The sequence below is a fragment of the Streptopelia decaocto genome (assembly GCF_964273445.1).
Source record: "Streptopelia decaocto genome assembly, chromosome: 18".
In the NCBI taxonomy this organism is placed as follows: Eukaryota; Metazoa; Chordata; class Aves; order Columbiformes; family Columbidae; genus Streptopelia; species Streptopelia decaocto.
The window spans coordinates 1,783,592-1,810,982 of record NC_138673.1 but is presented as its reverse complement, the minus strand read 5'-3'; the positions used below and the strand labels follow the sequence as shown (position 1 = coordinate 1,810,982).

At 47.0% G+C, this 27,391-nt stretch overlaps 1 protein-coding gene across 1 annotated transcript in view; it reads left to right on the top strand.

Moving 5' to 3' along the window:
- The window catches only part of GALNT17 (polypeptide N-acetylgalactosaminyltransferase 17), a 210,317-nt gene that overhangs the window by 123,954 nt on the left and 58,972 nt on the right, over positions 1 to 27,391 (top strand). Inside the window, exon 6 of the mRNA XM_082068448.1 lies at positions 10,389 to 10,506. Within this exon, the coding sequence (XP_081924574.1) occupies positions 10,389 to 10,506 (118 nt within the window). The remainder of the gene's footprint in view (positions 1 to 10,388; positions 10,507 to 27,391) is intronic.

Below are 27,391 nucleotides of genomic sequence, written 5' to 3'. Positions count from 1 at the left end.
GGAAGGAAGCAGCTGTGATCAACAGCAGGATGACCATGAGCCAACAATGTGCCCCTGTGGCCAAGAAGGCCAATGGTACCTGCGGTATGTGAGGAAGAGTGTTACCAGCAGGTCAGGGAGGTTGTTCCTCCCACTCTGCTCTGCCCTGGGGAGGCCACATCTGGAGTTCTGGGCCCAGTTCTGGGCTTCCCAGTTCAAGAAGGACAAGGAATTACTGGAGAGAGTCCAGCGGAGGGACACAGAGATGCTGAGGGGTCTGGAGCATCTTTGTGATGAGGAGACACAGAGAGCTGGGGCTGTTGAGCTGGAGAAGAGAAGCTGAGAGGGATCTGATCAATGGGATCAATAGCTCAGGGTGGGTGTCAGAGGATGGACCAGACTCTGTTCAGTGGTGCCCAACGCCAGGGTGAGGGGCAACGGGCACAGACTGAAACACAGGAGGCTCCATGTGAACATGAGCAGAAACTTGTTTGCTGGGAGGTGCCAGAGCCTGGCCCAGGCTGCCCAGAGCGGGTGTGGAGTCTCCTTCTGTGAGACATTCAAACCGCCTGGACCCACCTGTGTGATCTGCTCTGTGACCCTGTGTGAGCAGGGCTGGGCTGGGGATCTGCAGAGCTCCTGCAACCCAGCCAGCCTGGGGTTCTGGGGTTCTGGGGTTCTGTACTGGGATCATTCCACAGAAGAGAAGCTGAGAATGGAGCCCCTGGGAAGTGCTCACTGAGACGTGGGACCCCAGCGAATTAAGTGGGAACACTGTTTTTCCTGTTCTAGGGCACAACACGCTGCCCAAGTCCCCTTTTGGGCACCGAGGGCTCTTTAGCACCGTGGATCAGAGTGAGGGATCTGCTGGTTTGCATCTTGATCCTTCAGCTCCAACTCGGCACTTTAGCTGGGTCATTGCTGTGTTGGGCTCAGAGTTGTGTCTGCACAAAGAGAAGGTTGTTTACCACTGAAATTAGTTTGTTGTGATTTTTGCATTAGGTGGAGAGGAAGAACATGACTGAAAGTCAGACACTTTGCTGCCCTTGAGAAAAATATATTCATCTTAGAAAAAGAGAAGTAAATAACATGTTCCTGTAAAATGCCTGTTAGTTATATATATTACATCTAAAAGTAATTATCATTTAATTAGCAATCTAGCAACAGTGGAAGGAGATGAAGTTACAGTTACCTTGCATTAATTACTGATAGCAAGGGAAGGGCCGTGTTCCTGATGAAGCGATTCCTGCAGAAGCGATTTGGGACCGAACCCACCGGGGCTGGGGGCTGTGGAAATTGGGATGTCAGAGACCCAGGGCTGCTACCAAAATGTCCCCACCGCAGGTTTGCCATAATCCATGTCTAATTTGTCCATAAGGAATTAGATGCTCCCATTTGAAAGCCAGTGGGGTTAGGATTAGATGTCAGATGAGATGAGCAAGTGCTGTCTGGGACATCCAAACCCTGCTCTCTGTCCTATGTGTTTCTAAGGATACGTTTTGTTACAAGTCAGGGGTCAGAAGTGCCAAAAGATCATGTGTTAGAGGAAATAAAGTACAAGAAATCTTCCCCTTTGTTGAGGTGAAATCCCAGCGTTTACCTGCTCTGGTGTCAGTGGGGTTTTTGAAGTGGGACAAATGCTACACTTTAAATGTAAGACTAGCTAAAAGCATTGTCTACTTGTTAAATCTAGTACTATATAAAAACATTGTCTGCTCGAGGAACTGGGAAATGGTTTAGAGGTGTTGGCTGCCCAGCAGTGGTGTTAAATCCAGGTGTCTGGGAGGACTGGTGAAGCCGTCACCCGTTCTGCTTTGAGCTGCCCAATGAGCCGGATTTCAGTTGCTGCCAATTAGCAGAAATGAGGTTTTAAACTACTTCTGGGCGAACTTTGAAGCCAGTCCCTGACGTTGCCCTGGGGAGCGAGTTCTGCGTCTCTACCGTGCAGTAAATAGGCCTGATTTGCATAGACAAACACTACCCTTTTAATGAAAAGTTCACGTGAGATTGAAAACCCCTGAATAAGCTGTTCAGGAGGGTTGTTGCCATTTGCGTTGAAGAGGCGACTGATAGTCAATAGTAGGAAGAGACCGTGACCTTCTGTTGATTAATCTGTAAAGGCACGTGCTGTCCTTACCCACCCATCTTAACAGCAGCTTTCCTGGGTGGTGAGACATCCAGAAGAAGAGACTCGGATTTTCTCTCACCCTCAGCTCAGATTAAAATTGCAAACCGCTTTGTTGTGCTGGAATTTTACCTCATGTTGGTTAACGTGTTTTAACTAATGAGATGTAAGAAAACATCTATTTTCCTTGCGGAGACAAGGCTTTGTGGCTTAGCGCCTGGGTTTGATTACAAGACGTACCGCGGCTGGATAATTTCTGTGCGAGTCAAATGTAACAGCAATTTCCAGATCTGCTTGGAGTGTAAGACCTTTAGGGGACCAGTCACATAGGAAAGGTACAACCAGGTTAACTAAATACTGTGCCATTCTGACTCTTCATCCATGCTAATCTGTGTTCCCCGTTGTATTCTGTCTCTGTGCAATAGCTTTCCAGCCAGGGAAAGTATTTTTCTTGCTTTTTTTAATGCATTTTTCAGCAGTTTCCAATGCGAGCCAGTGCATATATGGAAATCATGCTCTGCTTTATCTCAGCCTCTAAATCTGTGTCGCATCTCTTATAGGACTGTCCCTAATAAATCGCCGTGAGTGATCATGGTTATTTCCCGCAATTCTTTGTGAATAAACGGGACACCATGAAGGGTCAAACCTCGTTTGCGAACGTGCGGTCGTGGGGAAGGAGCCTCTTTCCCCGGGCTCATCCCTGCAGGAAGGGTGGGTTCCCCGCGCTGCGTTCCCATCTCTGCGCTGCCTCCAGGAATAGCTCTGCAACTGCCATTAAATCAGCTGAAACGAAGAGCCATCCTTTAAGTGTATCCCAAGGGACAATCCTGTAATTGCAACTGTTTCCTCAAAACCATTCCTGAACAGAGACTGAGTCACATTGGAAGGGTAATTATCAAATTTACTTTCTCCAAGGTGACTCCTTCAAGTCTTGCGCTCTGAGTTATGGTTTTTCAGACTCAGGCGCTGCGGTTGCTCCCCGAGCACGCACAGCGAGCGGGACCGACACCTCGCGCTGCCGCCATCACCCGGGCAAATGATGGAGAAAAGCCCAAAACGCCTTTGTGTGTGTGAATTCCCACAAGGCTCACTCCCATCCAGGTCTGGAAGGGTTTCTCAAGGTTGGTGTAGTTCGCTGAGGTCCCAACAAGGTGGCTGTGGGAGGCGCTGGGGCAGTTGGCATCTGGGCCAAGCGTCTTTTGCTTCCAAGTGGCTGTGGAAATGGATGTAATGGAGACCTTTGGGGCTGGAGTTTTACTTCAGCTGACAAAATACATGGAGTTGGGGGCTATTACTGCCTGCACACAAGCATCTTGATGGCCTCAAACAGCACACGTCTGCACAAAAACCTCTGCTGGAAGCGCCCAAGAAAATGGGACTGTGGAGGTGGGTGCTCATCCGGTGAGTTTTAGTGCTGGGACATTCTGGGGTTTTCTAAACTAAATAAGGACGGAAAATGCTTTTAGGCAATGACTATGCCAGCAGTTTTTATGCTGGAGGGGAAATGTTATGATTGGGTTGCAGTCCTGAAGCTCGGATGTGTAGATGGAAATCTGCGTGAGGCTCGGACGCTCTGTCTTAGCACCATGAGGGTATCTGCACAGTTTTCATTGCTGCCGATGGCTTAAAGCAAGGCTAGAAATAGCAAATTGTGTGCACAGTGTCTCGCTTATAAGTTTATTAGCTACTAGTGCTTTTCGTACTGTAGATGACTTAAACTGGGGGGGTCTGGCACACATAACAATATTGGTAGGTAATTCAGCAGCGCCAATGGGGAAATCACTAAAGTGATTTATAAAAGCTTTTCCTCAAGAGCTTTTAGGTATTATACCCGTCTGACAGACGAGGAAACAGAGGTACAAAGAAGTTAAATGCTTTGCCCGAGGTCCCAGAGTGAGCCTCTTCTCGACGTGGAAATCGGAGCAGGCATCCAACAGCGACAAAGTCAAATCCATCTCGAGCAAGGTCACAGGCATGGGTAGATATAATAGGTATTTTAAAAAATACATGGTTTTCACAGCTTCTGTGCCATTAATAGTTTAAGTCGTATTAATCTCCAGTAAATTCAGAAAAGGCATTCAATCTAGCATATCTTTTATGTGGTATCTCTTCTTTTTAATTTGTTTCGCAGGTTCTCTAGTACTTAGCAACAGCAGGAAAATAAACCAATTTGAAACAGACAATTAACCAAGGTCACTGGGGCAGGGAAGCGAGAATTATTCAAGAAACAACTATTGTTAGATGCCATCCTGGGGATGATATTAGGCAAGGTACACTGCTGTGGGCTAAAATGCCATTCCTTCCTAGAAATTTTATTACATTCTCATGAAAGACATGCAGCTTTGATCTGCCCAGGCCATTATGCAGGCAGCGAAGGGGAGCTGAGAGCACCACGTCTGCATGGAGATGCCCCGCTGGAGGAGGCAGCAGCAATACGTATTTCTCCTTTGGAGATGTGCTGCTTGTGTGACATTAGTTTTTGGGATGCTGCCATCAGCCCCTTGCCCTGGCACTGCTGTTAACCACCTCCCGCGGCCGCCCTGGTGCTCAAACACTCCTCCATTACTGCAGACTTCTTAAATTAATGAGCTGAAGTTTATTTTGAGAGCAAATAACTGCCCCACAGCATGCATCCAGGCTGTGTCTGCCTCGTGTGCTTGCTTGTGGGAGCAGCTGGGATGGGATGGAGGGGTGAGACGGGCACCATTGCAGTTGAGTTCCTGAAGGGGAGGATGGTGCTGCCTCATCAGCATCCTCATCCTCAGTGCTGCCTCCTGGATGTGACCGAATCCTCTCTGAGGACAGGGACGCGAAGTGCGGTGGTGGGGTGAGCCAGAATTGCCTTTAGTCCTCTGCTTTGCTCTGCCTGGCCCTGCCATTTGCCCTGCACAGAGAGCTGTCGTGCCCTGGTATCATCTCATTTTAGAGGAAAATGAGGTTGCTTCCAGCTTTGGGCTCTGCCTGAACCTCCCTGTCACAGCCACTCTGATGGCCCCAGTTCCCGGCAGGTCAGGCTCAGCAGGACAGTCCCCAGGGCTGCACGTGGCCCCCAAGCCAAGTGCAATTGAAAAAGGGGCTTGTTTTCCAAATGTTTAATTCATTTGGTTCCTTTCCTCTGCCCTCAAAACCCGAGGGAGCAGAGGTTTTGCAGCGACACCAACAGCAGGTTGCCCAGGACAGCGCAGGCCCGGGGTGTCACTTGGAGCCCTGCGCCATCCCAGAGCCGTCCTGCTGTGGTCACACTGGGACCAGTGCCTGGGCTGCACTGCGCTGGACTGGCTGGGGAGGCACTTGGGACAGGAGGCTCCATCCTGGAGTCCCCTCATGAGGCCGAGCAGTCCCTGAGCCCCAAGGACACAGAATCACAGAGACCCAGAATGTCAGGGATGGGAAGGGACCTGGAAAGCTCATCCAGTGCAATCCCCCCATGGAGCAGGAACACCCAGATGAGGTTACACAGGAAGGTGTCCAGGCGGGTTGGAATGTCTGCACAGAAGGAGACTCCACAACCTCCCTGGGCAGCCTGGGCCAGGCTCTGCCATCCTCACCTCATTCTCATCTTTCAGTGGAACCTCCTGTGTTCCAGTTTGCACCCATTGCCCCTTGTCCTGTCACTGTTTGTCACCCAGAAGAGCCTGGCTCCATCCTCCTGACACTCCCCCTTTCCATACTGATCACCATGAATGAGTCCCCCCTCAGTCTCCTCTTGTCCAGCTCCAGAGCCCCAGCTCCCTCAGCCTTTCCTCACACGGGAGATGCTCCACTCACGGTTATTGCCAGCAGAGCAAAGGGCTTTGCACGGTCTCTGGAGGCCTCTCTTGGAGCTCTGACCAGAGGGGACGATCCATAATACCACATAATTGTGTTTAATTTCTCTCGCTATAAACCTGTGTTTATCCCGGTCTTCGTTTATTCTGCATTATGCTCACTGTGCCACAAGTGCAGAAGCACGGAGGTGATGACACTGACAGTTGTTTCTGTTTGCAAATTGGGCCTTTAATTTCATCTCTGGCCAAGAGAAAATCAAGTGTTTTATGACAATATGCCACTTAAAAATAAAGATCATATAATCATTTTGGTTGGAAGAGACCCTTAGGATCATTGAGTCCAACCATAACCTAAATCGAGCACTAAACCTAAGAAATGATGTTCTCCCTTACCTTGGCATAGTCAGGGAAACCATTGGCAGGACATTACTTAAATCTACAGGTTTAATTTGACGCAGTTTGATAATTTTCTACATATTACGAGTTTGATAAATGTAAATCTCAGAGTCTCACAGCGTTCCCTGCTGAGCCGCCGGCTCCCACCAGTGACCCTCCCAGCTGTAACACAGACGGGCAGCAAAAGTGGGAAATTGTGCGTGTTTTGGACAAGTCTGAAAGCTCAGAATGGAAAACAAGACGTTTGAGTTTGGTATGTTGAGTTAGGAATGACAAATTTGGGAGAGGGACAAATAACACCTTTCCGGGCAGGTAAAGGACCATTCCAGGTGTTGCTAAATGTGCTGTGTCTCCTAAAGCGGTGGGAATGTGATGCTGAAGGTAGGGCAACGCCGTGATTGAAGTTTATTAAAGACAGCAGCAGTTTAATGGAAACTGGACAGCCCAGTTCTTAAAGTTTATTCTCAGCCTTTTGCTGCTCAGCGACATGACTGCTAATTATTTTTTTAATATCTTTTTTCTACATATTTTATAACTTGTGCTTTAGTGTAAAATTGGAAGCAAAATCCAATTGGGTAAGAAAATTAATTTCCTTGAATTGAAAAAGCAATCTACTTGAGACTTTTTAATCATTAGATGGTAGCTGTGCACTAAAGAAAGGAAGACCATTAAAGTAACTTAATAGACTGGGATAAACGTTTTTCCCTGTATCTTCTTCATCTTTACTTAGAGATTCATGCAGAGGATATTTCATAAAAGCTGCTCTCCTCGACCTTTCGTCACTTATTGTATAGAGGAGCCAACTGAAATAATAGTAAGGAACTAAAGCTGTGCATTTCTGGATACAAAACCAGTAGCCCCGCTAAACATCTCGTTCATCCTTTTCTGCCAAATTCTACCTTTTTCTCATTAAAGAAAGAATAGCTATTGGGACAAATAAAAGTGCATTTAGCTGAACTGAGCTGCGTGATTTTTAAAAACAAGCTATGTTAATGCTTTTAATTAAGGGCTACAGGAACAAGAGGCTTTATCAGCTCTTTGTCTGCAGGCCGTTATTTCATTCTGGATGGACGATCTATTATTGTAAACGTCCACCTTTTTGAAGGATTTACTACAAAATCAAATGGTGTTTTTATTTAAATGGTTGAACGCCGCTTGGTTCCTCATTTATTTAATATGGAGGCATTGTTACAAAGAATAAAGCAGCACTTAATTTGTATTGCCCGAGGGACACGGGACCTTGCGCTGCTTTTCAGGCTTCACAGTGCTGTATGTGGAAAACAGAGGAAAATTGGATCATTCCAACATCCCAATCAGGCTGTTTCCAAGGGCGTTTTGGAGGGGATTGTTGACTCTGCGGTCTATAAAGTCATGTTGCAAAATAATAATGAAAAAAGCTTTATTGGGGTACAGCTACCGTGTGCGGCTTCCAGTTCAGAAACTCTTGTTTATCTGGTGGGGAGTTCCCAGTCACCCAAACTATTGGGCCAGAAACGCAGTTCTGTTTGTCTGAAACTCTCACCTGGCTTTAAGTGATCTCTTGAGTGCCTTTCACAGAACCAGCAGGTTCTGAGTGAAGTCGGAGGTTCCCGTGTTCCCCCACACCTATTCCCAGTGGAGCAGATGAACTGGCTTGTTCACGCTCCACATAAAACCACAACAACTTACCCTTCTATTTAATTCCAGGAGGTAATCTGGGATAATGGAGCTATTAGATTTGGCATCTGTAATGTGGTTATCATTTCAGAAAGAATTGTTTCTGCTAATGGCAGTTAACTTGCTACAAATAAAGCAAGAGAATTGAAATCTTAAGTACTAGAGTGGCAGCAAAGCATGAAACATTATAGTGCTTATTGGAAGGAAGGCCGAGCTGGCTGTCAGGGAAGAAATCTATTGAAAAAACCCACTGATGGATTCAATTTGTAACTAATTTAATATGGCAGCACTGTTCAGCTCTTCTACCAGTCTATTTGAAGTACTAAAATGTCTATAAATAATAATACTTAGGTGGCTAGAACTCGTCATCCCAGGAGCTCGGGGTTTCACAAGGGTTCGTTTGGCCGCTGTTGGTGGAGCTGAGCCCGGGGTGTCTCAGGGACCCCAGATGTTCTTCTGGCCAATACGACTGTTTCGTGTGGTGTGGATGGAGAGGTTGAGCGTGGGTCTGACCCTTGCTGTCTGTACACCCTGTCGGCTTATATTCGAGGGTGTTTTCCTCCTCTTTGAGCCGTGACTGGTTAGTTCAGCCTTGAACACACTCGACAACGCGGATGATGAAATGTGCTTTGAGCCAGGACTTTGCAGCTGATGCTAAAATGCCAGAACCCCAGGCTGGCTGGGTTGCAGGAGCTCTGCAGATCCCCAGCCCAGCCCTGCTCACGCAGGGTCACAGAGCAGATCACACAGGTGGGTCCAGGCGGTTTGAATGTCTCAGAGAAGGAGACTCCACACCCGCTCTGGGCAGCCTGGGCCAGGCTCTGGCACCTCCCAGCAAACAAGTTTCTGCTCATGTTCACATGGAGCCTCCTGTGTTTCAGTCTGTGCCCGTTGCCCCTCACCCTGGCGTTGGGCACCACTGAACAGAGTCTGGTCCATCCTCTGACACCCACCCTGAGCTACTGATCCCATTGATCAGATCCCTCTCAGCTTCTCTTCTCCAGCTCAACAGCCCCAGCTCTCTCAGTGTCTCCTCATCACAAAGATGCTCCAGACCCCTCCGCTGGACTCTCTCCAGTAATTCCTTGTCCTTCTTGAACTGGGAGCCCAAACTGCATGCAAATACATGGTCCTGTTACCCCGTTTCTACCTCAAGGCCAGTTTCCCTCTGGAGAATTTCCACCTCTCACCAGTGTGATGAGATCTCCAGGTTCACAGGCTGCCGCTGGTGTTACACCCTGCAAGGCTTCCCCGGCGTCCTCTAGGCCCAGGTGAGGAGCTGCGTTGTCTCCTCTGTGCTGATCCCTCTAAGCGGATCCTTGTTTGTTTGTTTTTTCTTTACAGCATGGATTCAAATCAAGGCAAGTTAAAGGGAAGAACAGTTTTTATATTTCTATTTTAGTACAGAAAATATCCCAGGGGGTAAACTTTCCACATACCATAACCGCAACAGATTCGTGTATCCCCAAGCAGCAAGAGCATAATGATACGTTTTTTTCCAGTGCCATGCTCTGTGGCAAAGTGTAATTTTATAGAGAGGGGTCACAAGTGTTTAATCACTCAAAAAATACCCCCAAACATGATCTCAGGTTGTGAGAACCAGAGCAGCATGCTCACATCAGATGGAGATCTGGTCCAGCTGGGGAAGGGGGGAGGGGAGGTGCGTGTGCCCATGGCAGCCGGGGTCATTAGCAAACCCAGCCAGCTATTACATCCTTGAAATTGCCCGGTTATTATAAATTTACCCTTGACACTAAGTTTCCGCTCAGTTTTTCTGCTATTCTGTTGTTGTCAGTGTTGTTAGTACCGCTCTCATTTTTCCCGGTTATTTCCCTGAGCGGACGCTGTTGGTGGCAGCCCCGCGGAGGTGCAGCTGAGCTGCTCTTAGCTCCAGGGCACAGGATGAACGGGACTTAATCTCTAACCCGGAGCCCTGTTGATGCTGGTGGAACTGGGCCGATGTTTCTGCAAGCGGTTGAGTTTTTACAGAATTTGCTTTTTCAAGTGTGCGATTTACCTCATTGTTGGTAGTTGATAACGACTCGTTTGTCATCATCCCAATCTGAAACCTCGTTTCACAAGGCATCATAAAAACTGCTGTCCGGCTTGAAGTCTCCTCTGTTACATACTAGGGGAAAATAAGAGAAAGGAAACGCCTTTATTGTATTTCCTTCACAAATGGGGAATTGAAACCCCAAGAATTTGTGCCCATAGATGCACCAAGCCAAGACCTGAAGGCTTTGAAGTCATTTAATCCCAGGCGAACTCTTTCTCCAGTCCACACAGTGAAATGAATTTACATTTTAGACAATGTCATTGCAGTGGTAAAGAATATCTTCAAAGGCACAGAACTCGCTCATTGCTGCAAAGTCTCTGAGGTAACTTCACAGCGATGAGCCCTCAGTCCATTAAACATTGGAAAATGTCAATAATTGCGCATTTCTGTTGGTTTTCTTTTTGTCCAGGACGCCGGCGATGATCGGTTGCTCGTTCGTTGTGCACAGAAAGTTCTTTGGAGAAATTGGGCTTCTCGATCCCGGGATGGACGTGTACGGAGGGGAGAACATAGAGCTCGGCATCAAGGTTTGTGACACGTTTGTGAGAAAAATTGCATCTGAACAGTATTTAGGGAACCCAAAGCAACACTTTAACAAGTTGGCATGAACAGCTATTAGAATGCTTCAGGGGAACTCAGCACTGATGAGTTTTATAGCATTTGAATTTAACTATAAGGGGGAAAAGGACTTGTTTTTAGGGGTGAGTGCATTTTTTCTTCCTTGGTTGCTTATTGGTCTGACCTGATGCAAAAAGGTGAGTTGAAATGGCTTGTCAACACATCCAGGCCCTGAGCATGTTGTTACATCATTACTCTAAATTATAGGTATCTTAAATATGAGAAAAAATATAGTGCCACTTTAGTGATGTGAACAGTCTTAGGGAATTTGGTGGGACTTTCGAATTTGCTTTTTAAGGTGAAACGTGAATAGTCGTATTTTTAGAGCATCCGCACAGACATTCGTTGTTACAGAATCCACCGTGACAACATTGCTTGATTACTATGTACAATATTGGATGTGGCTTAGTGATTCAAGTGTTTACATACAGTGAAGTGATTCATAAGCAATGAATTCAATGTTCAGACGGAACTCGGGATGGCGAAGTCCGTGGAGATTCTTGCAGGCACGTTTTAGAGCACAGCACTTGTACGTTAACAAAGTGAGAGGGAGAGGCTGGAGACTTGGAACTGGAAAATTGAATTGACCGTGCTGCTGTAAAAATGAAAAATCATTGCTCAGCTTGTGGATTTACCAGAGGATATTTGCTTTGCTGGCAAATCAGGAGAAACTTAAAAAATCTGTTGTTGTTGGCTACAGGGAGCAATAATCTCACTTAAACAAGGGAGTAGAAATTAAGGGCTTTAAAGATGCCATATAGCTCTTCTGCGTGTGAAGTAATTATTGCACATCATCATGCAAGCGCATTTCTTGGGTCTAGAGAGATGCCGCTCTCAGCCAGGCTTCTCTTGTGGCCGGCCTTATTTGTGTGTTTGTGGGATATTTAACAATATCATTGTGGAACTAGTCTTCACACAATTAGTAATTCAACCCGCCTGCTGGGGTTTTGGGGGATTTCATGCAAGATTGGCTTCCTAACAGGAAAAATAAGGTGGATGTCTCAGGGACCAAGTGATGAGCATATGTCCTCTTCTTTTCCACGTGCTGAACTTTATAGAAAGGCTATTTAATACACATCCTTTTGGAAAAAGAATCATCACTGTCTTCCCCAAGTGACTTTCCAGACTTGCATTTCTAACCCAGATGTTCGCCCACTCGCATACTGAGTGTTCTGGTCAAGGTTTTAAAAATATTGGTGGTTTTGAGAGCCAAAATACTTAGGAAATCCACCTTGTAGAATGTAGATATTCAAAGATTCCTGAGCTCTGACAATTGGTCTCTGTGCAAGTGTCTTATGTAGCTATAGCTGGAAAAGTAATTTGGCAGTTCCTTGCTTATTTCAGTGACTTTTTGATGAAAATAAGTACAGAAAATATGTATTTTCCTTTTGATTATGCAAATACTATCATCTGTCTGAGAATGCCATGGCATTCTTTTGAACATTCTCTTCTTGCATTACCAAAAAAGCTCAAAGAACCAAAATGGGATTATAAACCAGCTGAGGCTATGGGATGGACATGGAAAACTCACAGTGTTTCAGGCAAAAGCACAAGTTAATTTTGGCAAAATTAAATTCAGGTAATCTGAATAACAAAATGAAATCAGTGGGTGAGAAGGTTGGGCTGTCGTAACCTAGAAAGGCTAAGGCCTTATAGTGCGTAAGAGCTGTGTTATATTAATATGCTGCAAGATTCCAAGCATCCTCGGGATGCTCAGATAATCGTAGTAAGTCCATTAAGCACGTTGCTGCCCCGGGCAAATTCCTGTTGTGCTGGCGGGGCAGCTTTGGCCCTGGCAAGGGGAACACGCTGTTCTCTGTGTTACTGTATTTTCTCTTACTGCGCTGGAGTGTCTCTGGAAGGTTGTGCTTATTCACTTCTCTTGTCCCTGATGTCCAGTGCTTCACTTCCCCAGGCAGAATTGAGTCTAATTCCCCTTTTCTTGGCAGAGAGCGGAGAAGAGTTTGCTAAGCAAGGCAGTTTAGCCTAATATTTCAACCAAGTGGTTTTCAACATGCTTTTTTTAGTTCTTTCCCTCTCAAAGTGCGCCTTGCAATCGAATTCCAGCAGCACCAGGTCTTTCTTACCGTGTTGACAGGAGCAAGGACCAAATATTTGATGTGTCCCTGCGTTCATAACTGCCCCCAGCAGACTGTTTGTGGAAATCTCATCCTGGCGCCTGGCTGGGGACCAGACGGTGCTGGTGGAGCTGCTGGGCCAGATGTGGAGACATCTCGCAACTGGTCTCACTGTATGAACCAGGAGGACAATCGTCCGCTGCCCGTCCTGGGGAACACAGAGGTGCTGGGGACCCACAGCCCATCCCCAGGCCCAGAACAAATAACCTGCTCTCTTTAAACAAGCTTTGTGCCAACTCTTTTAACCCTTTGCTGTACCAAATACTGCTTTGATTTTTTTTTATTTTTTGCAGGAAGAACCCCAGGTTCCAGTATAAGTTGGGGAACGAGCTATTGCAGAGCAGTGTAGGGGAAAGGGACCTGGGGGTCCTGGGGACAGCAGGGTGACCATGAGCCAGCACTGGGCCCTTGTGGCCAGGAAGCCAATGGTACCTGGGGTGGGTTAGAAGGGGGTGGTCAGTAGGTCAGAGAGGTTCTCCTGCCCCTCTGCTCTGCCCTGGTGAGACCACACCTGCAATATTGTGTCCAGTTGTGGCCCCTCAGTTCCAGCAGGACAGGGAACTGCTGCAGAGAGTCCAGCGCAGCCACCAAGATGCTGCAGGGAGTGGAGCATCTCCCGTGTGAGGAAAGGCTGAGGGAGCTGGGGCTCTGGAGCTGGACAAGAGGAGACTGAGGGGGGACTCATTCATGGGGATCAATGTGGAAAGGGGGAGTGTCAGGAGGATGGAGCCAGGCTCTTCTGGGTGACAACCAGGGACAGGACAAGGGGCAATGGGTGCAAAGTGGGACACAGGAGGTTCCACTTAAAGATGAGAAGAAACTTCTTCCTGGTGAGGGTGGCAGAGCCTGGCCCAGGCTGCCCAGGGGGGTTGTGGAGTCTCCTTCTGTGCAGACATTCCAACCCGCCTGGACACCTTCCTGTGTAACCTCATCTGGGTGTTCCTGCTCCATGGGGGGATTGCACTGGATGAGCTTTCCAGGTCCCTCCAACCCCTGACATTCTGGGATTCTGTGATTTTATTAAGTTAGTGTCCACTTTCCAGGGCTTGGAAGTGTTGACGCTGCTGTGGGTCCCTATCAGCTCTACGTGTGAATTTTGGCTTGTCTGGCCATCTCTGCTTTTTCTGTTGAAATTTTTTGTTTTATTTTAAAACTCTTTGTGGCCCTCTGTTTTGGTGGCTGTGTGACCAAGTGGGAAGGCCGTGTCTGCTGCGTATCTCACTTCTCTGCAGGGAGGGTTTCCTGGCTGTTCATGGTTAGTCACAGACGTGCACTAAAGATGCTCCATAAAATTGCGCGTGTCAATTTGAGTGAAGATGCAAAAGGCTATTGCAGGACTGTTGCTGTGATTTTAGAGCCTGGGATGGGTTGCAAGGTTGTTTCCAAAGAGTTGTGTGCTTCTGTCACGCGTTGCTAATTAAACTTATTTGGGTTGTCTTTTAGAGATTAAATTAATCAATAAGGATATTATTACTACTTTGATGGTATCATTTGTACAGATTGTCACTTGAAGAAAGCAATTAACTGAGAATGCTTATTAGCTGATCCATCCCACACCTTATTTGTGTAGTAAAAATCAATGATTGAATTAATTAAGAAAAGCACAATCTAGGGATCCCTTTGAGGTTTAGTGACTGACTCAGGCTATGTTTTACTATGAATGTTAAATCATCTGAAGTTTGAGACGGGTCTTTTAAAACTATTTCTAGAGGAAAACAGCGCGTCCTTTTTAATAGCCCAGGGTTTTTTTTCCCCAGATTTGTCATCTAGATTCAACAGATGAGGTTTCTGGTGCTGCCGCGTGGGCGCAGCTGTAGGGGCTGGGAATACACAGCTTTGAAAATCAAATGGCTACAACGAGGGTATTGAGCATGTTGTCGGTAGCGGCGTTTTCTTTAATAACCAGACTCCAGTCCTGCAGCCACTTGGGCACAGGAGTAACCCGGTTGTACCACTGTGACATTGATGCTCTCCGGGTGGATACTGTGCTTGTGCACCTTTCAGTCTTTCAGAAACCCTTAAAATAGATTAAATAGCATTTTAATGGCACAAATCTCCTGAGTGTGTTGTATCCATGAAGGAGCCCGTTTTGTTTCTATGAGTACATTTATTCACATGCTGAAATGTTGAGAGGGTCAGGCAAAAAGAAAGAAAACCAATCAAGTAGGTATATTTAGATTCCACAAGGGAGCTTGGTTCTTTCTGCATTCAGGAAATCAAATTCTTCTCTTCATGCACGCATTTCCCATAGCATTATAAGAAGAATGCAGGGATGGTATTTAGAGCAAGCGGTTCTTTCAACATCTGTAGCTTTGTCGGGTCCGAGATGACATGCGGGGGATGAGCAGCCTGTATCCAGCCTTGGGAGAGGTGGGAGATCCCTCGTGGGATGGGAGCAGAGGAAGGACGGCACGGCAGGACTATGAGCCATGAGAAGGATGTTTAGATTTCTTTTCCTCTCTTTTACCCCAAACAAACGCTAGCACAGACTTATTTTCCCAGCCCAAGTGCGAACACCGGCTCCGATACCCTGTGTCTTTATACACCATGGTGCACGTCTCTAAAATGGAGAGTGGTGGACACAAGCGTAATGGGGAGCACAGAAATACCATTGCTGGATGGGTATTTGGCTGGGTTTCTATGTGCATGAACTTAGTATCTAAATAGTGCATCTCATCAAAAGGTAAAAATCTCCCTAGTGAGGATGGAATTCATGATACCAACCAAACGCACAGGCGTCTAATATCAGGTGCCACGTTTTGGCGCTGTGACGTGTGTCACTGCTGTCACCGCAAATGTTTTGCCAGGGCTCTTTGTGTGGTCATCTTCAAATGTCTGTCTCTCTCTCAGTTCTTCTGATTCGTATCTCAAAGTCTGAGTGCAGACATTGGCAGCCGATGGTTGGTAACACCTGAAATTCCTTTAACCGCCCTGCCCACCAGCGCCTGGGCCTGAATTCCAGTGTTCACCGGTGACTGTCACGCTGTGCCGTGTGCGCCGAGGCTGGTGGGACGCAGGGGATCTGTGATGATGCGTTCTTAACACTGTTTTTTTAAACACTTTCAATAATAGGAAGCTGAAAAGCATGTAATTTATTCATGAGGATTTATTGGGCTCGTGAGGGTTCACTGAGACGCAGTAGTTAGAGTCGAATCAAGTTTCTCGTGATGTGCAGGTGATGAAGCTGGTGAGGGGCTGGAGCACAAGTGTGATGGGAGCGGCTGAGGGACCTGGGGGGTTCAGCTGGAGAACAGGAGCTGAGGGGAGACCTTCTGATCTCTGAACTGCCTGAAAGGAGCTTGGAGCCAGGGGGGTCGGGCTCTGCTCCCCAGGAACAAGCGCCAGGAGCAGAGGAAACGGCCTCAAGTTGCGCCAGGGGAGGGTGAGGTTGGATCTGGGGAACAGTTTCTTCCCCAAAGGGCTGTGGGGCATTGGAACAGGCTGCCCAGGGCAGTGCTGGAGTCCCCATCCCTGGAGGCTTGGACAGACCGAGATGAGGTTCTCAGGGACATGGGTTTGGTCCTAGAGTTGGGTTGTGGTTGGACTGAATGATCCTGAGGGTCTTTTCCAACCAAAGTGATTCTGCAATTCTATGATTTTTCATGATCTGCACCTAGCTTTGCAGAGACTGAATTAGTGATGAAGATAGGGTTTGCTGTGAGACATCTTCCAGGCTTTATTTTGTGGTTGGTTGCAGGAGGTGTCAGTGCATGGGCTGACACACGTTTCTGGTTGCACAGAAGGAGAGAAAATATCTCTGACTAGTTGAATATTTGGGTTTAAAATTACCAGATACCAGTTGCGTATCTGGGGAGTATGTACTGTTCAAACACCTGCTTTTTCGACATTTCTGAGAACTTACACAGAGGAACTGGAGTCTCCACGAAGCTGCTCAGATGCGGATGATGCCAAAGTCAGTCAGGGGATGCTCGAGTGGGGCTGTGGGCAGGAGGGGAAGGGGACGGAACTCTGGGCTCACCCATCAGGGAAAGAAAGTTTGGAGTTAGAGCAAGACCCTGTTGAAAAGTTGGCGGCTAAACCTTGGTAAAAGTAACAGGGGAACCGCCAAAGCTTGGGGTAAGTTTTATTTAACGGGCACTGGAGTTATGGTCGGCCCAGCCTGATCTGCAGGACAGAGCCAGAATCCACTTAGAAACTGGGGCTTTTTTTTTAAATTGAGGCTGTTTCCAAATAAAAAAAAACAAGTTAACTTGGAACAAAATAAGAGGCAGAATAGGACTGACCTTGGAAAAGCTCTTACAGCTTTAGAAATGGTGATACACCAGTAATATGTTGCCTTCGTGTGCAGCCACCGACTGTTTATTTGTACCTGCATCCCTGTTAGAGAACTTGATTTTGCTCTTCAGAGTGATTGTTGTGTGGTTGGAGAAACATTTACAGCGCTGAACAATATCCAATCACTGCCTGCATTTATTTTAAGAGCAGAAATCAGTACAAGTACGAATTCAGATCCTATGTTTGGCATTTTACTTGTCAGCTCAGTATTTACTGTAGGTGCTTGAAGATGCTTTATAAGAATCTCTGGTGTAGTTTTCCAAACTGGTAAAATGCTTTTCATCACAACCGCCTCCATGGAAATGGAGCCGTATTTTGATTATTTTCTAAACAGGCTGTAACCTCTGCATTGGGAGGTGCAGAGCGGCTCTGCTGGGTTTATTGCCAGCGACGGGAAATCTCAGCAGCCGCAGAGCTCCCGGCCCGCTCTTTCCTCGTGACAGAAAATGATTTGTCATCCCTGCCCGCTGACGGATGGGGACAGGTAGAGCCGGGGGAGGGTTCTGCTATTTTCACCCCACTGGATTCTGGTGTTTTCACTGACAAGTTGATTTTTATGCTGGGAAGACACTGATGGTCTTTGCAGGAGAAGATGATAACTCTTGCCGTGCCATAGGCCGCGTGTCGCGCTTGTGATTCACTGGTGAGTGAAGAAATCCATTATAAGACTCAGCCGTGCTGTATCTTCACTTGAAACTCTGGCAGGTGTCAGCTATTTACTGGTATTTCACAGGATCGGCGTCCCTGACAAACGATGGTTGAGGATCCGCCAGGCGTTGGTTTAACTCGCTGGAGTCCACACTGGTCACCTGGGTGGAAAAGCCAGATGTGGAGAGCGCCAGATGTGCACAGCAGCCACAGCATCTCCACAGCTAAAGGGTCTGTGGACAGCAAGGGCAAGTGGCCATGCAGGTTCATAGAGATTAAAGCAAAGTTTGGTTCATTTACACTTTTCACCAATGGATTTTAGAAACTGGAGCCTAACTGGATGAGCTTTCGAGGTCCCTTTCAGCCCCTGACATTCTGGGATTCTGTGAAGATGGGTTCCCAGACCATTTCAACTGGCATATTCTCCTCTGTGCTGCAAGGCACGTTGGTTTGCTTCTTTATGAGCCCTCTGGGTCCTGCAGAGTGGAAGCAGCGCTGGGACATCCCTGTGTCCCCCAGGCCACAGTCACGTCTCCAGCTCTGAGCTCTTGTTAATGTGGGGATGATGCATGAGCCAGAGCCATCCTGGCTCTCCCAGTGCCTTGTGGCTGCAATTCAATCAGGAATTGCTGAGATGTGGCAGTGTTAGGCCCCTGAAAGCTGGTTTTATAGTATCGCTCCCTGGAGGACAACTGTCCTTTAAAGTATTTCTGGGTCTCTGAAACAATAATTCTCTGAAATTTGCTTTCTGCTTTCAGTCGTCACTATACAAGGTGAGCAGCAGCCCATTTGCTCTGTGCATGTGCCTGCGATGTCTGGGATATAAATTACCCTATAAAACAAAAAACAGGCTTGTGTCTTCCTAAAAACCAACTCCAAGCCAAACTGAACTTTGTCTCCTTACAAAAAGCACGCCTGGGAAATGCCAAGAGAATATTTGACGTGAAATTACGCACCAATGAATGAATCTCGTAATAAACTGAGATGAGGAATGAGGTTTTTTTCATCCCATTATATTCATAAAGCTTTCGGAAAGCTCCCTGTTCATCATGAGTGCACAGGCAAGGTTATTTTTCTGTCTTTTAATCTGTCCTTTCTTATGAGAAGACTGGTTTGTGACGCACTTGCTGGGGCTGTGGGACACTCCGATCTCTTCCCTGCTCACCCAGAGCCACAAAGTTGATTTTGTCTGTGTCTCCGGTGACTCGCGCAGGGTCGGCAGCTTCGGACCTCGGGGTGTCCTGTCTCGTAATCCCTGAGCTTTGGGTTTTTTTCAGGGATAAGGCTCTCTCTTCATTCCCTGCAGATTTCTCTTAGGCGTGAGGATTTTTCCTGGTGAAGACATAATCAATCCTGTTACATTGCTGTGATTTTTCAACCAAAAAGCTTGTAGCTAGAAATTCCTAACGACCTTTTAGCGTGTTCAGTGTCTCTGTAAGGCTTTGCAGTCATCCTCTCTCAAGGAATTTCGGGTCGTTTTTACAAACAAACCCTCTGTTTTCCAATAGACCCCCCTGCAGTCACAGTCTCGGCTCTGAGAACTCTTTAAGCCATATTTCTTTTCCACCTGAACTCTTCCCCATACGAAGCGCAGTTAAAAGGCAGCTGATGGCAAGAAACAGACTGTGTGTGTCCAGCCCAGCTCTGCTGAGTCAGCAGAAGATTATAGCAGTAATAATAATAGTATTAATGACTAGGTGCTGTCCCATCCCTGTAGCAATCCCAGCTTCACTCCCTTTCCCTCCTGCCTCCCGCCCGTGTGCTTCCAGCATCCCAGTTTTGCTGCATCTCCTGGACTCCTGAACATGTGAACCCTTTGCACATCAGTATCCCGCTCTTTGGGATTGCTTTGTGGCACTTCCTCTTGTGTCAGCTTTTGGGCACTTTTGATGGATTGTGCCATGTTGCAGTCACCCATTCCTCCAAGAAACTGCGTCCAGCGTGTTTGGATGCCAGTCACCTGCCTCTGACCTTCTCCTTCTCGGTGTTCCTGAGCATCGTTCTCCATTGTGCTGTCACAAGCTCCAGCACACAGTGACTACACAGCAGCTGTAAAATACTTAGTAGGTGTTTTAACACTTGCTACAGCATCGTGCCCGGCTCTGAAGCTTTGTAGAAGACTCTGTGTCCAGCCCATGGCTGCTTTTGGTCTAAATTACACTTGAGCTCACTTTGCTTGGTTTGCCATATTCAGATAGCTCTTGTATATGTGAAGCTTTATTGGGGTCAGAATCGCCTTGTCTTGTGCATTTAGAAAAGGTGGTGATGTCTTTGGACTGTAACAGTATTAATGGCGATGATAAGAAGTATCAGTTTGGTTGGTTGTCTTCTCAAATTAGTTGGCTCACCTGTTGCCCTGGTTTTTGAGTACCAGCAGACTTGAGTGACTGCCGCAGAGTGGCAAGGAGGAGAAAATTCCCAGTAAAATTCAGCGGGAACTAATAATTTACCTCCTTCAGCCATTCCAGAACATCTCTTTGTGACCAGCAGGAGCCTGGCGCCGAGTATCCCTCGATGTGGCATCACTTGACACTTGCCCTGTGCATCATTGGGAGTAACAGTGGAAATAACCAGGTGTGATTTATGGTTCCGGTTGCATTTATCCTTCAGTCCAGGGTGTCCTTGTGATGCTCGGTGAGGCTGGCGAGGGGCTGCTCTGTGGGACTCGTTTTGAGCAGCGTTCACACTCAGAGCTCCCTGTAAAGCGGGTTCTATCGCAGCAGCAAACTCTGGCTTCCCCGTGGTGCATTTATTATTCATAGCAAGAATGTTGCCTCATAGGTGATCCGATCGCCGTGATGCACCACTGCCATAATGCAGAAACGGTAATTAACCCCAAGAACACACACACGGTTTTAGTTCATCTCCTTGACTTCAGGGGTTTTCCAGGAGTCCCGGGCAAGGGGAAAATATCACAGCTTGACCTCGACACCTCCTTGTTCTGGTATTAACCTGCTAGAAAAATCCTTCCCTCCGATTCTATGAGAGTTCAGGTGGTTGACCAAAAACTTCCTTGGCTTTGCCTAAAAACTTGGCCACTAAGGTTTTAGATATGACGGAACTAAAGTATATATTAGGGGGGTTTCTGCACTGGGGATTTTAGCGGTGTTTTCAGCATCCCTGAGCTGGTTTGAAGCAGGAAGCTGGTTTGAAGCAGGAGGCTGGCGAAGGCAGAGCAGAGAATGGAATGGAATGGAATTCCACCTTTGGCTGCGCAGGCTGTGATCCAGCAGAGCACTTAACCCCCCGGCACCTGGGCAGCCCTCTTAATTCCTGTGGCACCATTGCACCTGCTCAGATTGAAGAGCTTCTTAAGTGCCTTTCTGGAATGAGGCCTCTGAAGCTGAACTTGAGCCATAAGGGTTAATATTTTCAAAACAATTTTCTTTACTGGAAGAAGGTGTTGTTTCTCAGCTTTGCCCCCTCCAAACGGTTCTGCCATTTTATGAGCTAATTAATTCATCTAGCTTTAAAATACAAGTGCATCCTTCTTGGATTTTGTCATGTGTCACCACCTTCTAGAGAGTTATTATGTCTTATTTACACAGAAAATACTGAGAGAAGACACCAGGAAGTAAACTCACCTGTTCATTGAATAAATTTATACCCAAAGCTTCAATAGCAAACACATTCTTTCACATTCATCTACAGGCACAAAATAGGTATTAATTAACCAAGGTGCTGCTAGTGGGCATATGCAAATGAAGTAGCATCAATCAAGCCAAGATCACCCTTTTTTCTTTGCGTTTTTACTTTATTAAGAAATACTGCTTTGTGCTGACTGCAGTGCCTTAATATCAGATCTGTGCCTCGAAGCTCAGTGCCAGCACTGAAAAGAGAAAAAGAATCAGCAATTCCTAGCGCTGCAGAAACCGCTGCGAATAATGCAGCTTATAATGAAGAATTCATATGTAATCCCATAGAGGAGATAACTGTCTAGGTCTGCCTCGGGCACCAAGAACCCGGGTTTATTTTTGCAGAAGGTGCTTCAATTCTGTCAAAGCAACCGAGTTAAATGGAGAGAGACAATTAGATATAAATTCACATTTGGACTATATGTATCTAACTTAATATGTAAAATAGGAGGTTTAGGTGTATTGCAAGAGCCAAGGTGATAGAAATACCCAAAGCAATAGATAACTAAGCGCTGGCTTTAGGAGGAGGATGGTCCCCGGTGTTGTCACCCTTGCCCAGATGGGGACACAGCTGCCTTGTTCATGGGCAGCGGCACCGGGGATGCTCCTGGTACCTCCGCTCCCAAACGCTTCGTGTCTTTGCCAGCATTTTGCATGTCCCTGTCCTGCACATCTCCCAGACCTGCGAGCTGGTACCGGTCTGCAGCTGGTGGTCTCATCGCTGCCCTGTTCAGCTCAGCAGTCTGCTTTCGGTTTCTCTTTTAGTTTATTTGTTGCTACGTATTGATTGTCCTGAAGGCATATTGGTGGTTTTTATAATTGCTTCTGAGGCTGGTTTTTGTTTGCTTTCCAAACACAGGGTCTAAGCTGGATATGAAACGATGAGCCAGGACTGTGGGGAAGGACCATAACCTTTAATGTTTAAGAGCTGGCACTAACATTGCTGGCAAACACATTGTGAGTGGAAATAAACTCCTTACTATCTGGTCTTTCCATCCAGAGATGTCTGTCCGCCCAGCAAAGGCAGGTGACTGTGGATAATCTCCTTTCTTTACGGGGTCTGGTAGCACAGACGTGTCTGTATTAACCCCGAGTGCTCCCTGTGCCCCCGTCCCTGCCCATTTTGTCCTTGGAGCTCTGGATGGAGAGAATTGGTCCAAATCCCCCGGTTGGCGCTTTCTCCTGGGATTGTCCTTGGGTCTCCTGTGCTGGCAGGACACGTTGTCCCCATCCCAGTCCCCTCCAAGCAGCTGTGAACTCCAGGAGGGTAAATCTAAACCCAAACCTGAGCCTTGACTGTCACCCCTCTGTTTGGTCTGATTCAGTTGGCTTTGCAGCTGTAGAGTTACTGCATTCAGAAATAAAATGTTGCCTTTCTCCTTCCTGGGTTTTTTTTGGTTTAAAATGATATAAAGGTACAGATTTTACATCTGTTTTATATTCAAAACCTTAGCTTTGGCCATTTATACTTGAAAATCAGTGTGGGTTTGCAAAAAGCTCAGGTTTCTTACTGGATTTTTCCAGGATTGGGAGCATGGGCTTTGGCTGCGAACATAAAAAGCCACATTCCTGTAGTTCTGGTTGCTGCTCAGCCAGCTCCACATCCCATAGTATCTCACTGCTTGTGAACAAGGATGTTGGCAACTCTGTTTTCTCCTTATCTGCGATCGCTCCAGTGGCATCTCCGGTGGGTGGAGAGTCCCAGGAGATGGCACACGCTGCCTGCCCCGGGGCCTCCTCTGTCCCTGCTCGTACGGCCAGCGCAGATGGCTCCATTCAACACAATTTGACAAAACCAGAGCTGGAAAAAAAAAATGCAGAGTTTTCTGATATTACAGTCAGCTCTTGCACCCTGACAGCCCCCAAACCCTTCTGCTCCCACCAGGGGCTCCTTCCAGCCCTACCCAAAACCGTGAGCAAGGAGCAGATTTTGCCAGAGCACCCAAAAGGGTGACCAGCCGCTTTGTCTGTCCCAACCCCCTTCACAGCCTGTGGTTGCAACCACATTTCTAGTCCAAGCTCATCAAAGCCACCAAGTCTTCAGTAGTTCTCTTGCATTTCTTCTGCCCAGACAGGGAGGAACCGCTGCCACGATTTAGGCTGTTGATGTGCCATGGTGATGGGTCACCAGCTCTTCTTGGCAATGGGTCTCCAGCTCCTCTTGGTGATGGGTCACCAGCTCTGCTTGATGATGGCTCACCACCTCTTCTTGATGATGGGTCACCATCTTTTCTTGGCAATGGGTCGCCACCTCTTCTTGATGATGGGTCACCATCTTTTCTTGGCAATGGGTCGACACCTCTTCTTGATGATGGGTCATCATCTCTTCTTGGCGATGGGTCACTATCTCTTCTTGCTGCCCAGCCTTGCTCCTTGCCAGCCCTTTCATCCCACACCATCCTGTCAGAGCAGTGGCATCACTTCCCCGCTGTGTTCCTTTGGTAACAAGCACGTATATCCTCTCTCACCGTATCTATTCTAGTTGGACTTGACCCATGGCCAAGAGTTTGCTGAACCCTCATGTCTCCTTGCAGGTCCCCCGCATTGCCTGAAGATGCATCTCCATGTGCTTCTAAGGCCATGGAGCAAAAGCTTCAAATACCAAAGACTCAAAAATTACTTAGAAAACAAAGCTGTTTGATCACAGGAGGTCTGGGCTGCTCAGCTGTGTGCGAGCCGCAGGAACAGCACACAGACCTTTCTGAGCAGGGTGGATTCGTGGTAATTTTTGCTGGCAGTCCAAAATCAGCCAAGTGAACCATTTTGAAAGCCTTTCAAAACCGTTCATTTACATCATCTGCTGCTTTTGTCAAATGCACAGAAGAGCGTCTTGACATGTCTTTCGTCTGATTTTTACAAGAGTTAATATTGTCTACTTTGATTATATTACAGGAGCAAACAGTTGTTCAGGGATTATCATTTGTATGATACAAGGAGAACACTCAAGAACAGTAACAGGATTGTTACCTTGGCTGAAACTGCCATTTAATGTATTTTTTTTCCTAATGTATAAGCTTAACAGCAAGTGAAACTACATCTGGTGTTGGCTGTGGTCACAGTGCAAGGAGCCGCTCATGGAGGAGGGTTCCTGGAGAGCTTTTTGGTTTGCTCAAATGAGGTGAGGGCCCAGAAAAAGGAGTTTGGATTTGGTACATTTTGAAGCCTCTTTGAGGAGCCGATTCTGCTCTTGTGGTGTGTGGTTGGGGTGATGACCTGGTGCCGTGGAGCTGTGTCCCCATGGTGAGCGGGGGGACAGGAGGAAGGGACGGGGTGTCCTGTGACCCCAACAAACCCATCTGTCGATGGGGTGGGAGATGGGGCAGGTGAGTCCATCTCATTCATGTCCTCCCTGCCTCCAAAAGCTGCTGCTCTTGGTGTGGATTTACCCAGCAGGCCAGGGAGCTTTTTATTCCATTTATTCTGCTTCCATTTCAGCTGGAAAGTGCCTCTTGTTTCTAAAATCTCCCTTGTATTTAAAAACATTTACAGCGACTGTATTTCATTTTTTGCGAGGGACACTTAGGCACCGAATCGCTCCCCACTTCCCAGCGTCTTTCAGAACAATAAAACTGAAAACTATCTACCTAAAAACTGAGCCCCCCGGGGAAGCATTTGCCTGGGCTGCTCTGATTTCACTTGGTGTGGGGGACACTGTTCATGGCGGAGCCGTCTGCGTGTTGAATGGGTTTGCTGGGCTCTTTCTGTGACACGCGTAAAGGCAAAAAATGTGTTTATTGGTATCAAATTTAGAAGACCCGTAACTTTTAAGAGGGAGATACATTCCGTGCTTTGGAAAATGTGATACGAAATGGGAAACGTTGAGTTTTGCTGTCTTTGCAGAAGTTCTCTCGGCTTTACTGACCAGGCTTCTGTGATGCAGTTAGAATCCAAGTCCTAAAAAACTGAATGCATAATAAACCACCTATGGCATATCATCATTTTCCATTATATTACTGTAACTGGTATATATATCTAAAGGCAATCATTGCTATGGAGAAGGGAGGAAAATACAGAGAGTGCTTTAAATTTTTTAGACATTGAAACATATGAAGGAGGAACTATAATGGTAATATACCATAAACCTATTTTTTTATCTTCTCATAAAATTGTATCTCTCTCCCGTTTTCTCCTAAAGTTGATCTGACTTCCAATACGCAGGCTCCAGAAATAAATTGACGATTAACTCAACAACAGATATTCATAAAACTCCTTGTTTTATAGCGACATTTGAAGAAGCACACGGAACTACACACCTTAGGTACATTATTTGAACTGCAGGTAAATGAATAGTTACATCTGGTACAGCTTGGGTGCAGTTGTACTTATTCTGCTGGTGTAAATTCATGCGGGTTTATGGAGGGATGTCACAGTCCATTCAGTGATGGACTCATGATGGTTCTTTTACCTTGATTTTGAAGTGCAAAATTAAGGTGACCAAAATGCCAAGGGGTTATAATTCAATCAAGCAGTGTTACTTTATTAATTTGCCCGTAAAGCGGCATGTGATAGAGAGAGAGAGTAAGAAAAAGAAAAGGGAAAAGAAATGGGGAAAAGTAAAAGTAAAGATGAGAAATGAGGTTGCGTTTCTCACCAATCCAGTTCCAGAAGCTCCCTCTGGTCTCCGGTCCCGTGGAGTCCGGCCGGTCCTCTGTCGTGGTTCGGGATCCTCTGGTGGGAAGATCTTCAATCAGTGTCCATTCTGGAGTCATCTTTTATGCTTCTTCACCCCCCCTTGCTCCCATTGTTTCAGGCCAGTCTCCGCCTTAATTTCGCAACCCAGGCTCATACTGCGCAGGCTTGAAAGATTCACGCTTTCTTTTGCCAACGCTTACGTGTGCAGCATTCAGGGGTCTTTCTCTGGTCCATTGGGTGACCTCAGGACCCTTGGTGAGCTTCTGGCCATGCTCCTTTTCTTTGGCCATTGTTTGGGGGAGTGGGTGGGGACACGTGTGACTGAGGCTGCAGGTGAGAACACATCTTCTGGACAGCAGCTCTTGTCCCTGGGTCAAAGAGACCCTGATAACAACAGCTTTCAGGAGGCTGGGGCTGGTTTGGCTGAAGCAGCAGGTGAAGTCCACACAGCAGCCATTGTCAGCAGGAGCCCCCCCGTATCAGAGAAACCAGTTCAACACAGTGCTGCTCCTCGGGCCTCTCTCCAAGTCACTGTCAATCTGTTGTTTCGGTCAGGGCTTCATTTCTCTAGGTTCTTGATGGCGATGGTCAGGCAAATACCGCTCCGTCTTCAGACCGACTCTCACAAGGGAGAAGAGAAATATTCTTTTATAGCTGCAGGAGGCCTGGCCTGAGGCTGAAGATCTCTGGGCGTTGCACTGAGGGAATGATTTTACTTCTGCCGACGTTTTCTGGCTTTAGAGCACATCTCAAGAAGTGCAAATGAGATTTTCTTTCTTTTTTCTCCTGGATTTCCATATTTCAATTCCACTTACGAATAAGTCCTGGGGCATTTTGGGATCGGCTGCTTTCATTACTGGAAAGCATCACTGTAAAGGAAAAAAGAGAACTGTATTCTAAATGAGCAGCGTGTAGTAGATTATTCTCAGTGAAAGCGTTTAGCTCTTGGCGAATGTGTATCATGTAAATAGAATAGACTGTAAAGAATATCTGATAATGTCGACTGAAGAGCATGAAAAGCCCATTGTACAAATGCTCTTGATAATCACCTGGAAGGGTCTGGGCTCTCAGAAGTAAACAGACATGCAGGTTTCTTCTCCTATTTAAGTGGAACCTCCTGTGTTCCAGTTTGCACCCATTGCCCCTTGTCCTGTCACTGGTTGTCACCGAGAAGAGCCTGGCTCCATCCTCCTGACACTCCCCCTTTCCATATTGATCCCCAGGAATGAGTCACCCCTCAGTCTCCTCTTGTCCAGCTCCAGAGCCCCAGCTCCCTCAGCCTTTCCTCACACGGGAGATGCTCCACTCCCTTTCTTGGGCCCTTCCACTGCGACACGTACCGAGGGGAGCCCAGAGTTTGAGAACACCAAAGAAAATGCCTCTTCACCATGTGCGTGGGCACTTTGCTGCTAAAAGTTCACTTAAGCAACAAGTTCCTGGATTAA